The sequence below is a fragment of the Vigna umbellata genome, chromosome 4 (assembly GCF_029865625.1).
Source record: "Vigna umbellata cultivar VRB3 chromosome 4, Vumbellata_1.0, whole genome shotgun sequence".
NCBI lineage: Eukaryota > Viridiplantae > Streptophyta > Magnoliopsida > Fabales > Fabaceae > Vigna > Vigna umbellata.
Genome location: NC_142168.1, coordinates 25,439,697 through 25,456,674, shown reverse-complemented (window position 1 = coordinate 25,456,674; position 16,978 = coordinate 25,439,697). Strand labels below are relative to the sequence as shown.

Genomic DNA, 16,978 nt, shown 5'->3' with positions numbered 1-16,978 from the left:
TAAATGTCTTCATCAATTGGAGATATAAAAATTAGGCGTTTCTTAATGTTGTAAACATAGGATAACCCTCGTTATATGGGGTTTTAAGAAAATTGTTTTTATGATTTTAATTTTTCTAATTTATTGCTTTTATTTTAGTTTTTTTAATTAATTTTTAAATTATTTTTCAAAACTGTGAATACTCAAAAAATAACTTTACATTTTATGTATTCAAAGATTTTTATTACTCTGAATTTCAATTCAAATGTAATTTGTATATTTAAAAATTATTTATTATAAATTTCAACTGTAAGAAATAAAGTGTTGTACAATTCAGATAGTAATACTGTTTCTCGAGAATTAAGGAGCCAACTGACCAGAATTTAATTAATCTCGCGATTTTCAACTCAAAGGGTAACCACTTTTCCTTTAAATCATGTCTTTTTTTTAACCTTGAGATAAGAATAAAATCTTGAAGGAAAATATCTTGTGAGGATGCTTTTAAAACAAACAGCTAAGTATGTATAAGTATAACCTTTACATATTAATGAATTAGCATACAACAGACTTAAAATTTAATAGATGAGCGTTTATTTACGAATGAAAAAAGAATTTGATTAAATGATAAATACACTTTAAATATAATAATATCACTTTAATGGTTCTCGTGATTATTTGATAAACAAACTATGGCCACCTTCCACCATTAATTTCTCACCAACACCAATTACCAAATTTCAAAACCATTTAAATGCAAAATATCTTAGTGTCGTTCATTATGAGAGAGAAATGAAGTAAATTGAATCGCTCACATACATGGTTTGTAAGTGGCACATGAGTTTTGATTGGTTTTACTTTTCGAATGGTGTCAAAGTGCCTCAATGATGCTCAAAAGATAAATTACAAACAAAAAAAATCTTAAAGCAGTTGATCGCATGATCTAAAAGCTATAAAGAGTATTGATTTTTATATTAAATTTTCCCAAAGATATGCTTCCCCCTTATACTAAAGATGTTGGTGGCCAAAAGAATTTCTCTGCTGAATATACTTAGCTAAAGAACAGTCCTACAAGAGAGAGAGAGAGAGAGAGAGAGAGAGAGAGCACCATGCACAAGAGGCCAAAGAAATACAGTATTATGTGAACCTATATGCGTATCACCCAACTAGTTTTCTGTTTCGTGGCAAAGACAAATTCAGATAAGGTTTAGTTTAATTAATGTCATTTGCATATTCACACGAAAACACAAATCAAGATAATGACGCATCAAACTCCTCGTAATGATAAATCACAATCACTTATGCCATTATTGGCACTCTATATAACATGTGGTTGCTATGATTACAAATATGGGTCAAGACTTTGGCTGAATTTGGGTTGCAGCGTATGAAAAGGGGATGACAAGTGTGCCTCCAATTTCTCCAGTCTTCTAGTCTAACATGGTTTCACCAAATGAAAGGACATTGAGTCTAAGGGAGCTTGATTTAAGGGGAAGAGCCTAACATGATAGGCTTTTGTCTTTCCCTCGATCCCATCTGTGGCTCTTGAAAAGCAAGAGAAGAAAGATAACCATTAGCATTTAGACTCCAATTTCACAAAATAAACGAGGCAGGGAAAATGGAAGAGACAAGATATACCAAACACAAAAGTGACGTGCCTTTAACTATTGTTTGTTAGAATCAATATGTAACAATTTTAAGTCCAATATTATCTTTTCAACTGTACAACAGACTCTAAACAAAGGCGAGCATTAGCTGATAACACAATCAGCAAACTACATGTATGGAACACTGAATATGCAAATTTAGCGTATATTTTTAAGGTACTTTGATTAACATTTTCACTCTATTATTCACGATACGCACACCATTGACGAGGTAATTTATTTTAATGACGAACCAAAAGTAATGGTAAAGTTGTATTCTGGTAACCAATTAATCATGGACTCGAATCTAAAAATAGCTTTTTACATGTGAAAGGGAAGGCTGTGTTCTATTATCCTCTCCTATACATTTGCGAAGGTAGTAGCCTCTGATACCCTAGCATGTTAGTCATGAAGATTATTTTAGTCATCTAGTTAGGCCAAAATGGAAACTGCCGCAGGTTTTCATCCTTTTAGAATTGAAATGGCAGCTTTAACCGGTCCTCCATCCATGTGGCCGAATGAGGTTGCATTTGTATATCATCCGCAAACCCCCATACCCGTCTTGCTTGTAATTACAGCAACTAATTGTGGCATGTTCCCATGTATGTTCTAATTGTAAAATGATTTGCTTAGCATAGTAAAGAAACAGATTCATTTTCAGACTTGGACAGCTAATCAAAGAGTAACTAATGAAACTCCTAAGAAATGTCAAAAACAGCTGTAACTTTACTACAAGAATCTGCTAATTTCTTCTTTCTCTTCCTTGGTGTGAGGTGTAAGCTATGGCGTATGGGGACAACCTTTTGGATTCTACAGTCTTTTAATTAAGTATTGTTAACGTTCTAAATTTAGATAAATAGTTGTAAAAATGTAAAATAAACTTAAATCTTATCGTGATGGAAGGTTTGGACATTTGAAGTGAGCATCTTAGTACCAGTAAGATAACATGTGCATTAGGATTGTTGCTTTATGTAGTTAATTATAAAAGATACGATCTTTTGGGATGAACTTCAGGGATTTATATGCACCGTGCCCCCACTCACTATGCATTTTATTATAAATTTAATATTGGGTTACTTGAGGGCAAGACTGGAAAAAGCATCTAAATTAAAGATGAGAAGGACATATACTAGTAAACAAGCACGTAAAGAGAAATTTGGAGAGTTTTTCAAAGTTGGAATTGCTTGATTGAAGTGGAGAGCAAACCACTATCGATGCAAAGATTGCAAACACTTTTTACGCGTAGGAGTGATCATCTTGATTCAAGAAATAAGAGAAGATGATAAGAAAGGGTGACGTGTGCAAATAGATAGAGTAAGAATAATTAAAGGGTTTTTCTTGCAATGCGAAAGGCAGTGACCCTTGTGGTTGCAACATAAGCTGTCCAGCAGAACCATGTGAGACCCACAGTAAGATAGACTCAGATGCAATAACAGAATCTTTTTCATGGGCATAAGTACACAGGGAAAGAGCGTCTGAAGGGAAGAATTCCCATTCCAACTACACTGGTCTACATCATATCTTGCTTAATTCAATTGAAACTCCCCAGTGTTGACGTCTAGGAACATCAACACTAAAACAATAATACAAAACTAAGTCTATCATGAGTTTTACTTTTGGAAAAATATTTGTTGGGCAGTTACTAATAATCTACGAGAGAAAGGTGTAAAAAATAAAAGTAATAGATACACGTGACATGATAAAAACAAGAAATGAAGAATATTGATAGAATATTTGAAATACGTAAGGGTTGAAATATCACTACGCTTGCGTTTGATCAACAGTAAAAGTTTATACAGTACCGTTCAATCATTGGTTGATACACCGTTAAAAAAGTTTAACTTTTTAAATGTATAAGTTATAGTTTTCTGAATGATGTGATAACAAATGATTGGGGAATAATATTTTACACTGTTAGTGAAGTAAAATGAAATGCTTTACCAGTCTTTGGTAGGAACATAAGTTGGTTCTAGTCTTAGAGTTATAGACTAAAGGGAAGAAATGACCACTAACCCGATGGGTTGTTTTTCGAATTCACAATTTTGTAATTCATACTAATAAAAATAAAACTTATTGGGAATATACTTGTTTGTTATTGTTGTTAATATACATGTTATTTGTCATGCACATAAAAATATCTCTTACTCCGCAGTTAATAGTCCTTCTACTTTTTCTAACCAAATCTTTTTTAATATTTAAACTATCAGATTCATATACTTCGATTGCACCAACTATAATTTTAAGAAAAGATAAAACTCCGGAATAGTCTCACTTCACGTCTTTTTTATCTCCCTTTTCTCAAGTGGTAAAAGTAGGAAGAGGGACCAAGAATTTATGTATACGAACAACTTTTCCCCCTAAACCCCAAACCAAAGGAAGAAATTCTGAAGTCCACCGATATAAAATAGCACTCATAGTACTAGGAACATGTACTGCTACAATCATGAGGATTAGCACTAAACATAAATAAATGTGATCGAGAATTAAAGTGAAAGATTATAATAATCGACGTCACACACGTTGACACCTAAATGTTCCTAAGAATCTCTAACAATGAAGACACCAAAAGTTTGGAAATGTTGAGACACTTTTTCAAGGGTCATATGTTGCTTCACAACTGTCCTCTACAAAACGAAAAATATATTCCAAAGAGGTTTAATGGAACGAAAGGAAAGAGAAATCTTACTAGAAATGAGAGCCTTTGGTCTGTTCTTGAACAGAATCTTATGTCTAATGACGCCAACAACTTGCAGCTCCACCTTACACCCACTTTCTCCATCAGGATGCTTTACTTTCTTGAGCACCACCATTGGCTTCTTCAAGGGAACCTTTGACCCTGTCAGTTCGTGGTATCCAACAGTGAAGGTATACACTTCCTGAACAACAAAAGTCATCAATAAAAAATATTAGTTTACAATTAACTAACAAAAACTTGAAATACTTTTGTTGGTAATCATTGATTTAGAGCCCTACTTGGGTCAACCAGTGTAGTCCATGGTTTAATTGAAACCACTATTTTTCTGTGGACAATCATTTTTTAATCACTATAAAATATAATTGCATTCATTCTGTCCATACATTTTCCAATTCTATTATGATAGCTAAAAATGTTTACAGTTTCTCTATTTATTAAGATGACAAATCTTCAATTTAGACCCCACTCTATTTAGACAGTATTATTTATCTTCCTTTTACCTACATCACATACTACATTTCTAAAAAGCTAAAAAAGATCTCAGTTATTTTTAACTATTACACGTTTATCTTCAGTATTCCTATATTCAGTATTTGTTAAGTGCATATTCACTTCAATTTTAAAATAATCATATTATAATTCATATTCATCATTATAAATTAAAATTCATATATTCAAAATAATTATGTCATACCCTTTAATATAACTTCTATATTTAAAAACGTATAATTAATTTACATTTTAATTATAAAAAAATTATATTTGTCACGTAAAACACGACTAAAATAATAAAAATAAAATCCTAAAACAAGATATCACTTTGAAACAAACAATTATTTGAACCTTTTAGGTAAAACGAACAAAAAAAACTAATCAAAATTTATGAATTCGAACAAAAGCTATGAAAAAACATGTCTACTTAAATAGTTATATTTTAATTGAATATTCACATTTTATTGAGCTATTTTCCTACTTCGCTTATGTTAAAAAATACACGGCTGTTATATTTTAATTATACATACTAAAGGTTTACTTATATTTCAACATTAAAATTTGATGTGAATCTGGTTTCGGTCTCTGAAATTTAAGAAATTAAAATTATTTTCTTAAACGTAAAGGATCAAAACAGAATTCAAAATGATAATTAAACCTAAAAAGCTATAAAGTCTGGTTTCAAAGTAACTGCACACATCTATTTCTTATTTAATTTCCATCATCTCTCCCGTTCTTCTATTCTTTTATTAATGTAGAGATTCCCCTAGTAACAATGAGTCCAATCGCTATTCTTCAGCAAATCTTCTGACAAAATCTCATCAATAATATTCTTATAATACAACTTAACAGAACACTAAAATTGGAAATAAACGTTTTAAACAGTGATTTGAGAAGAGTCTATGACATAAGCAGGTAGCGAAGGTGATTCTAGGTGTAGTATGAGTGACATTTGTCGATAAATCGGTGGTCAAAATGCGATTTGCAATGAGAAGCGGAATTGAAATGACGATAGAATTAAAGGGAGAATATGAAGAGACGAAAAAAGAAGGGTGAGAGAAGGGAACCTGAGAAGAAGGACGACAGAGAGTACCGATGTGGAGATTTGGGAGGGAATCGTGGAATCCTGGCTGAGGCTCCACCACTCCTTGAAGCTCCACAATGCCCCATTCCTCGCAGCTTCCTTCTCCGCAGCTGCACCTCACGCGAATCTCCATCTTTTCCCCTTTTCTCTCTACACGGACTCACTTGAGGATTGGGAATTTTAGAGGGATGTGATGTGCGATGTGGTAACGCGCGAAAATTGCTTTATTTTCCCGCCAAAATTAACACGGGAAATTGTAATAATAGCATTTATTTTACAAATCGTTAAAGATTGAGCTAAATAAGTTTTTAACAATTTCAAATTCTATTTATAATTATATTAAATTTTGTATCGCTGATTTTTTAATATTTAATCGGCAAGGGAAAACTACTTACTATTTTTTTATTAACTGGGTTTAATGTGTAATATTAGGTTGGAAACGGTCGGGTTGCCTATTTATTACTTGTCAAGTCTAAATAGTTTTATTATGAAAAACATACATGATAGTAAGATACCATAATACTCGTAATAATCTATTAATAAATTAATAATTAAATATACATATATATTATTTATAGATATTTTATTAAAGATATGTTTATTATCCAGTACATATTTTATCCGTAGATATTTATATTATGAAGTTTTCTACCATTCTTAGTTCAACGTGATATTGTACTATCTTGTTAATTTAAAATTATTAAAATAATCATTTGAATTACATTCATATATTTATGAAGTTTAAGATATTAAAATTCTCAAAAAAAAATTTAAATTGTCAATTTTAATGCAGAATAATTTTGGAAAAGATAAAACTTTTTTAATCTTTTAAATTTTATCTATAAAAAAGAGTTAATTGATAAAAAAAAATAGATCTAGTTAACATATCTGTACTTAAACATTTATTTGACATTTTATTAATTCTAATTGACGTGTACTTTGAAGTGAAATGACATCCTTTTTAAAACCTTAGGTTGAAGTCAAAAATCGAACTTGAATATTAACTAAAGAATCTAAATGTCAATCACTTCCTCCAATATACTTTCAACAAGTTATATAAAGGTTCGTCGTAAAGTAAATATAAGATGATTTTTTTAAATAACATAATTTTAAAAAAATATTGATTAGTGGTAGAAAAAAATGTAAGTATATTGTAGAAAGAAATTGACATTTAGTAGTTATTATTCATATATTAAGTTGTTCATATATAAACATAAGTTTTTAGAATATAGATTATTTTGTGACTATATAGGATGAATGGATTTAACATTAATTTAGAGTTAAAGTCTTTATGTGTATTAGAAGTATTTAGAATTAGTAAGATGTTAATATTTAATTAGACAAATTTAATATAAGTATTTTTATAGATGTTTATTTGTTACGTGTTATCTTATATTTCTTTAAGATGATGTTTTGGATTAATTGAGATTTGAAATAAATTAGATATATAAAGTGTATGTTAGATTGGTTGATGTATTTGAATCATGATTATCTTGTATATGTTTGTATTTTGATCTTAACTCTTGATAGAATACTCTTCTTATGTTTGATATATAATGTTTTACTTGATTGTACTGGGTATATAGTAAATGATATTGTAAAGTTAGGAGATGATTATCAACTAATGATTGTGCTATTTATATTCATAAGATTCTACATATAGTTTTTTGGGTTAAATATGTTTTTAGTCCCTAAACTATTGGCCGTTTCTGGTTTTCGTCCCTCTTTCAAAGTAAGGTACAATTTGGTTCTCATTCTTTTCGAAACGTTCGTTTTAGTCCTCGAAAACTAAACACTGCTTAAAAATTTGGTCCTCATTTAACAACAAATGAGGACTAAAACCAAAATTCCGAGGACTAAAACGAACGTTTCGAAAAGAATGAGAACCAAATCGTACCTTACTTTGAAAGAGGGACGAAAACAAGAAACGACCAATAGTTTAGGGACTAAAAACATATTTAACCCTAGTTTTTTTTCAGAAAATGTCTTTTTATTAAATGTACTTGACTTTAAGTATATTTAATATAATACACATTTATAGTCAAGATAGCTTGGGGTGTTAAGGGTCTCACATAGCATACTAAAAGGTAAAATTAGTCAAATCAAGTTATTTTTTTTTCACATATTAACTTTTGTCTAAATTTATTTAATATTTTATAAAAATAAGAAATATCCCATAAAATATCAATAATTCATTTAACTTTACATTTGATCTAAAATATTAAACCGATTCACAATGTTTCCATTCTTATTGAATCTTTATATTTTTATTTGTGAACTTTTTAGAATGCAGTAAAACATAAATTAATATTTTTATCTAATAATAAAACTCAAAATTTCTAACTTCTTACAAACAAATAGATTTTTTTTCTCGTATATCAAAAGTCCATTTTAAACTTTAAAGTTATTTTATTCAACAACTGAAAAATATTATTGTAATTATTTGTACAAATAACTTCTATAAAGTTTATTTAGTCAATTCTTCCTTGATAAAAAACTTTCTCACATGTGAGAGTGTTTACAAGATAGCATGGGTTACTTAGGTATACAACGATATACTTTACTTATTGTTTCGTTGAAGTTATCACAAACTTGAAAATAAAGAAAGTGAAAATACACTACTGTTTTACTAATGGTATACGTGTGATTCAACCTTCTTATCACCAAAACTAGTAATAGACCCATATTAAAGCATTAGGTGCATATACTTTTTAAGACTCACGCTTGTACCGAGTCTTTGAGTGAATTCAAGAATAACATATTTTCTAACATGTGCATAATTTCAACCATAATATATTTTGATCATGTTCAAGATTTCCTATCTAAGCAAAGCTCCCAGTGTGCTTTTATGTCTTAATATTGTTAGGACATTCTAGTTGTTTAATAAATGTTCAATTTAAGTGAATTTTAAAATAATTTTAACATTTATCTTGTTTTTATTTTGTTTAGATTATGCTCAATTCATCCCTATTTAGTTTGTTTTGCAGTTCTTTGATATCAACAAAGATTCAAAGTGAAAAAAATAAAGAAAATAGAAGAAATTCAAGTAATTTTAGACAAAATTGACACTGGTGTAGCTCAACAACAAAGTTGGGGCTTGAGCCATATAAGTAAACTCATTGCAAAGGGAAACCTCAAACACCCACCTTTGAAAAGATTTAGAATGTAACTTTTACAGCTTGAGCTATGTACAAGCCTAAGAACGACGATTCGGAAAGATCTGGAATAAAACTTTTATAGCTTAAGCGCCAAAGTTGGAGCTGAGCACCGCCCTGAAAAATTTATAAATACAAACCTCATGTCATCATTTTAGGCATTGAGTAGAGGATCAAATATGTAGTAGTAGAGTAGAAATGGGTTTATGAGGCTCGAGATAGATGTTTTCATTGTAAATATTATGTCTAGATATTGTTGGGATTGCATCACAAGATTTTATGAGTAGTTGAACTCTTTTGTGTCAAGGTTGGATGTAATCATTCTAATCCTCTGTACTTCTACTTTTTGGATATTTATTTATGTTTTCATTCAATCTGTTTATAAATTAGTTTATGTTTGTTATTAGATCACTCATCTTTTTTCACATGCTTGAGATTGAGTGGGAAATGGTTCAAAATTGTAATCCAACTAATTCTCTTCCTACTTTTATGTGCAAATAATAGATTTAGGGCTTTAGCTGGTTATAGAGTTTTTATATAATACAAGTGATTCACTCAATCTATATAATATATACTCATAGCAATATTCTCCGAATACCAAAACCTAAAAACAAACTACCAATATGCTTGATAAAATCCTTGTGGATATGATAACCCCATTCAGTTGTACTATAAATGACTTGATATACTTGTCAATAGGTCACACAGCTGGATAAAATTTTTAAAACTTGATATTGTGTGATGTTGAAAATTTGGGAGCTTAAGCTAATGAACATAAAAATCACAATCCAAGTTTATCCCATCATTATTGCACTTGGACAATTTGCATATGCTAAATGTGTGTGTATTAACGGAGTGGGAGTGGACATTCATTAAGTCTTTAGACCATATTAACATGGATATTTCTCTAAGACACACAAGAAAAAGGTTGAATACCAAATGAGACATAACCCACAAGGTAATCACAAAGGTTATTCAAAAGTTCAGGTAGGAGCTCGAGCAATGGTTGAAGACCTTAAAGCTTTCAGAACTAACCCTGGTTGTAGAACAATATGTTGTGCCTCCAACATTTAAAGTTAACACAAGAGGGTAGTTATACAACTAATAGTTTATCAGGGATGATGTCAGGGAGCTTGCGTCGGGAAGAGAAGAGTTGAATATTACATTAATTCAGCTACGGATGATGTAAGTTTATAAGCAATTATTTATTTAAAATTGATTTATATATCAAGTATACTTATATCAAAGGCAATTTTTTATTTCAGGTATATGTTTGGTGTAAGTAACAACTTGGGGTACAATGATGTCTATGGGTTCATTGATCCCCAAGTCACTCACGAAACAAATAATTTTGATGACATCACAACATATCTCACCAGTAGCTTTGCAAGGGGTAAGGACATATATTTTATTACTTATATATCTGGGTAAGTGAATTTCGTTAACTTCAAATTTCCATGTGATTTTAATATATATAACAATTAAGTTATTATCAATTTCATGCACCATTGGCAGCTACTTATTGTTTCCGTACTGAAGAGTTATGATGTGTGGTTTTGCTCATTACACAAGTCTCCTCCCAAACATCTTAGACAAGTAGTTGATTGGTAAGAACCTCAATGTTTAGACTTTCTTTGTTATATAAATTAATGTTGAAGCCTTTTCTATTATAGTTCTATTGCAACACATATGATGTTGGTTGGGAGATCAACGACTAACGGTAGAAAGCTTGCATGGGTTTCTCTCAAGGTTTGACATATGCTAAAGCCATACTTTCTTATAGTTGTTTTGTTTTAATGATTTTCACTAACTATTTACAACTGTGATGATATATTAGTGTAACAGACAGAGTGGGTCATATGAGTGCGGATACTACGTAATGTATTGGATGACCCGCATTATTCGTGCCAATATCACAAGAGGCTAGGAAACGATAATATTTAGATTTAATGAATTTTGTTTTTCTCCATCATTTGGAATTCATATATATTAATTAATATCATGTGTCTTGTGCAGAGATTCAAGACTCCTACTCCACTTACTGAGAAGCCAATTGCATACCTAAGGAAGGCACTTGCAAAATATTTAATTACATTATTCAATAGTTCATAGTTATTAGGATTTTAAAATACATTAGCACATTTTGTTGTTACTAGACTTTGTACATTATCCTTTAAACATTATGTGATGTAAATATTGACTATTATGTTGAATCTATGTTGTTATTATATTGTTTGATATGCATGTCTATTTTTGTGATAATGGATATCACAAAAACAGATATGTTATTAGAAAAATTGCAGGAAAATAGACCTCGATTATAGCCAAAATCTATGTAGAAAACCTATGTATGGTTTCGGTTCAGCCACAACCGATGCCATAGGGTGCACGACAATTTTAAAAAAAAATAGGGCTTTGGCAGCGGTTGAAGCTAGAACCAATGTCAAAAGTCCACGTTATTACCTCAGCTGAACCGAGGAAATAACCCCTGCCTCCCCCCCCCTCGCAACCATCCTTTTTCTTTTCTTCCTTACTACTTCGGTTGCTGATGAACTAAGGCAGTACCCTTTGAGATATTATCTCGGTTGGAACCGAGGCCAAATGTTCCCCACCTTTTTACCTCGCCAAGATATGTCTCGGTTCGACAACCGAAGCGTATTGTCAAAAACAACTGCTGTCATTTTCCTTCACTGCACTAGTGCCTTAAGAATTACTTGTAATATCCCTAATCAATCCCATTATTGTGTAGTTCCACTCATTGCACAATGAATCTCCTATATATTTATCTCAAATAAATAATTGATTTGTAATAAAAAAAATTTATTCATATATATTAGATCAACTAAGTTTATATTATTGTCCCTTACTAAAGACTTTGATGTTATTAGTGTCCACTTAAGATATAGCATTTTGAATGGTATACTAATTGCAAAATTATAAAAGGTGATACAAGTCCATCTTAAAATAACTAATTTCATTAATAATGTGTTGTTTGTTCAATTTATTTGTGTTAAACAAGCCTTTCATTTATGTTTCTATTGAAAAATGGAAAGTACAAATGTGATTATTATCTAATAAAATGACTATTATGTAAACTAATAAGTGTGGAAACCCCGATTTTCTTCTTCAAAAAAGAAAAACTCTTTCTTTATAAAACCTAGATTCCTCACAAAACTTTCATTCTCTCTTTAAAAAATTTACTATTCATCTTTTATCTTTTTGTAGATCCAACACCCTGGAGTAATCTATGCGAAGAAATTTATCAAAGCCCTAGATCAATTTCTCTTAAAGATGAGTTTGAATTTTTACTCTTTTCTAGTAAACAATTTGTTTTCTTTAACATGCATGCCCCTTTTTAGGTTGCATGTTATTTCTCTTCGTTCTTTATGAATAATTTGTCTTTTTTGTGTAGATCAAGTGATTTCTATGTGTAAAGCTGTTTAGAAGAAAATAACAAGTGTTAGACAAAGTTTTTAAGCTAAAGAAAACTAATATAATTGAAAATTTAAGATTTTATTGTTAAATTTAAAAACTAATGTATGAATGTTGTAGTTATATGTTTATTGTAATTTGAGAATAATTTTATGAAAAAAAGTGATTTCAATGAATAATGTTATTTGTGATAATAATTTGGATACTAAAGTAGTGAAGAAATCTTATGGAAGGGTTATCTGATTTAAATTGTGAAATTGTTATAAATGTGATGAGAAACTACTGATTTGAATAGACTAATTATGGTTGATAATGTTATTCAAAATAAAGTAGGTATAAATGTGATTATAGGAGAAATTGTCTTACTAGAAAATTTACAAATGAGTGAGGTTTGATAAAGTGAAATTGCTGGACTAGAAGAGTTTAATTATGATTGATAATGTATTAATATGAAATTGCATTAGTATGTATGGAAGAGTTAACCTATAAGATGAAAAATAATTAGGTGTGACTTTGATGTTACTATGGTAAAGTTATTGTTTAGAATTGTAGGATTGAAAGTTTTTTTATGTTGTATAATGATTTTTCTTTCAAGCCTTAATTTAAAGAGATCAAAAGCCTATGAATTTGGAATATTTTGCACTTTTAAGAATGTGGTATGTTTGTGTGATTATTATAACATGTTAATTAAAAGTGGAAACCTTAAGATGATGAGAAATGCTCAAATTGCATAAAAACACATATGTATGTTGCATTATCGTTAGGTGATAACTTTGTTACTTTTTCTAGTACAAAAGTGGTTCATATCATGCTAAATGGTTTTCCTTGTGTGATGCTTGCTATAATTATGATTGTATTACCAAATGTTTGACAATATATGTATATGTGTGAAAGTTTTAGTGTTAGAGTTGTCAAATTAGCTATTTCCAAGGAAAAATGTAATATAGGATGAGTTTCAATGTATTGAAGGAGACTTGTGATGTGAGATTATTTTGACTTTACTAGTATTTAGCTCACATAGAATATGATAACAACTAAGTGGTGAGAGTTGAAGGGGACTTCATAGGATAGACGATATAATATGAAAAAGGATTATACTCAATGAGATAGTGAAGTTAACATTGTCAGTACCGCATGAGATGTATGATATTTCACTTGAGTGGTTGTTGTAGAAAAGGAGGAAGGTTAGTATGATAAGTGCGGAGTCTCACGAGTTCATTTAACACACTAGTTTTTTAGAAGCAAAGTCTAGATGTATTTAGATTTTTTAACCATTGGGCTGAGATATGTTGGCTAATACATGGTATTTGATTTTATGAATGCGAATTGTATTCGTTTTTGGACTAGTTCATACAATGAATTTTTATTATTAAATGAGTTATTAGGAAATAATGAATTTGTTAAAATATAAAATGGAGAAGAACTATGTTAAGAATTGATTTCCATTAAATATTTGTTTTGGTAATGTTTATTGTAAGTTGTTATTGTTTTTATATTAAGTTTCTTCTTTAAATGGATCATGTGAGTTTTTATGATGGAATTTAAAGATAGTGTTCACTTAGTAGATAATTGAATTAGGTAAAGAGATCAGACCAGATAATTTAATAACTTATTTTTCTCTCAAATATATTTAGATATTCTTCATATTTATTTTTATATATTACTATCTATAGTATATTATTTCTCGTAATTTTTTAACGTATTAGTTTATCCTTGTTTTTATAAAATTTTATTCTAACTCGAAGTTTTAGTTGGAAGATTTTGTGATAAGAAGATATGATGTCTTTCCATTTGAGTTTATTCATTTAAAAATTAGTTTATTTTTGTAACTGTGAGTTTCTTATTTGTGATAATCATATATTTTATATATATGGAAGCATAGACCAGAATTGATGGAGATAATAATTTTGGATTTGAAATAAGAAATTGAATAATTAATATAAGAATACCTTAGATCCATATATCTATTCTTTTGAAAAACAACATTAAGTTCATAGTTATATTTTGAAATTCTTAATGACTTTATTTTGAATGTATTATGAAAGACTTCAACAGACAAACTTATCTAAAAACTGAAATGTAAATCAGTTAACCTTTAATTACTAATACTATGGTTAACATAATGATATTAAGTACTTTACTAATTGATATTTTTTAATTTTTTTTTAATTATTACAATAACAAATAATTATGTTTAAGTAATTCACATAATTTTCAAATTAGGGTTAAATATGTTTTTAGTTCCTTAAGTATCACACAATTTTGAATTTAGTCTCTACTCGAAACTTTGATGGCTTTTAGTCCTCATAGTTTTGAAAATATTATAAATAGTCCCTAATTTTGGATGGCGTTAACTTTTGTTTGACGTGGCTAACGGTCAGCCTACGTCTGATGTCAGGTATGAGTTTATTCTCTGCCACGTTTTCTTTTCTTTTTATTCCAAATTTGCACACAAGTCCCTAATTTTTTCAATGTTTACACTTCAGAAGGAACACTAAAATTAGGGTTCAGAAGGAACACCGCAATGAGGTCCAAGAAGGCGAAACCCAAATCAAAGGGGCTCCAATGAAGAATTTTGAGGTTGAACAGAATAATTTTGAGGTTTCACTTTCAAAACTTCATCATCATCACCTTGTGGGAATGCTACAAATCATAATAATATCCCTGTTGGGCATTCTTATGATCCCAAAATAAGGACTTCTGCAGCTTCTAGCTCCTCATTAGGGATGAGTGATGGACCAAATATTGATCTTCCGCTAGTTTATGCAAATTTCCTCAACCAAAACCCCAGTTCTGAATATGGGATTGAGAGCAGTAATCCAAATCAAGTTTGAACAGCTTTTGATCCTTCTCTGGAGAATAATTCAAGGCTATCAAACACAGATGTTTTTGATCCAAGTACTTTGCCTGAAGAAATTGCTCTTACTGGGTGTTTGAATCTTCCAGAACAACCATCCACACATTCTGTTGAGGCTAATAATGATGGCCAAGGGTGACTTCAACTTTATGCAGACTATTCAAAAAGGTGGAATTCAGCAGTGTAGTAGTCATGGTGGTGCTGTGAATTTTGAGCTGCCGCCATTACCTGGTGAAGTGGAAGCGCCACCGACATCTCCTTCAAATCGCGTTGTCATCGTCGAGAGAGAAAACCAGAGCCACCAGATGGTGGTTTCATCTTCACCGGACCACCTCGTGCAAGCCAACGCGTCAACCTCCAAAAACCTACAAGAATCAAACCAAGAAGCCAGAGACACAAAAAACCCATCACGAAGCCACTATCCCCATTCTCGCAAGTCATCAACCTCCAGACCTAAGAGAGATTTGCGCAGCAACTCGCGCCATCTAAGCAACCCTAATTTCAGTGTTCCTTCTGAAGTGTAAACATTGAAGAAATTAGGGCCTTGTGTGCAAATTTGGAATAAAAAGAAAAGAAAACGTGGCAGAAAATAAACTCATACCTGGCATTAGACGTGGGCTGGCCGTTAGCCACATCAAACAAAAGTTAACGTCATCCAAAATTAAGGACTATTTATAATTGTTTCAAAACTATGAAGACTAAAAGCCATCAAAGTTTCGAGTAGGGACTAAATCCAAAATCGTGTGATACTTAAGGGATTAAAAACATATTTAACCTTCAAATTATTATGTTTCATAATATTTCATTTATATATAATCGTTTAACTTAAGTCATGAGGTATAGTATATCAACGTAAACAACTTACTTTATCAATTTTTAGAACACATTATAATAATGACATATTACAATAGTTTTTAGTCGTTCAGTTCTATCTTTTTAATTTCTATTTTTATATTTATAATTTTTAACATTTTGAACTTTATAATTTTTTTAAAATATAGCATATTAGTTTACGAATGTATTTTTATTAATAAAGGATAATTTATATTTTGATTATTGATATTAAACTACTATATATCATTGATTGTGGATATACATATAGATGTTATTAAATTGGTTAAACACATTACGAACTAAAAAAAGAAAGAAAATTTCAACGGTTCAGATACATGCCTCTGAAATACATAAAATAAAAATCAAACTTTTAGCACTATACACTAACAATTTTAGCCCAACATACAATGACCCTAGCCTATAGAATCGTCATCATGGGATGACCACAGTTGTGTAGTTAACAAATGTGCCTAATTATGCATTAATGCAGTGCATAAAAAGGTTACATCCATTAGTAGGTATCAAGGTTCTCTCAATAACTTTATTTCACTTGCAGGCTCTCAGTTCAGTGAAACATTCAATTCGAGATAACGTTGACACGTGACCACATTTATAACCTTTTTTACTTTTTTTAAAGTGTGACGCTCAATCACGTGACACCATACAAAATTCACATGGATTAGGCTTTAGGTCACATTCTCCGCTACCAGGTGGTATATATAAATTTATTACACGCAAGTTAGTAATTCTTATAAGGTTATATATATATATATATATATAATTGGATTTAAAAATATTGTTCTAGTT

General features: G+C 30.3%; 1 protein-coding gene and 1 pseudogene across 1 annotated transcript; one reads left to right on the top strand and one right to left on the bottom strand.

The window, feature by feature from the left end:
* Window positions 1–1,171: 1,171 nt before the first annotated feature.
* LOC124828758 (chromosome transmission fidelity-like protein) lies at window positions 1,172–6,064 on the bottom strand. Its single transcript, XM_047302131.2, has 3 exons — window positions 5,877–6,064; window positions 4,309–4,498; window positions 1,172–1,520 (listed from the first exon to the last, which is right to left on the bottom strand). Exons 1-3 carry the CDS (start codon window positions 6,024–6,026, stop codon window positions 1,462–1,464), a joined length of 399 nt encoding a protein of 132 aa, XP_047158087.1. The 5' UTR covers window positions 6,027–6,064; the 3' UTR covers window positions 1,172–1,461.
* An 8,807-nt stretch (window positions 6,065–14,871) lies between these two features.
* On the top strand, window positions 14,872–15,861 carry LOC148199683 (uncharacterized; annotated as a pseudogene).
* The last annotated feature ends 1,117 nt before the right edge of the window (window positions 15,862–16,978 follow it).

Coding starts and splice junctions, on each gene's coding strand:
- LOC124828758 (XM_047302131.2), bottom strand. CDS start 6,026: ATGGAGATTCGCGTGAGGTGCAGCTGCGGAGAAGGAAGCTGCGAGGAA. Junction 4,499..5,876: donor TCTGTCGTCCTTCTTCTCAG/GTTCCCTTCTCT, acceptor TTTGTTGTTCAG/GAAGTGTATACCTTCACTGT. Junction 1,521..4,308: donor ACCAAAGGCTCTCATTTCTA/GTAAGATTTCTC, acceptor TTGCTTTTCAAG/AGCCACAGATGGGATCGAGG.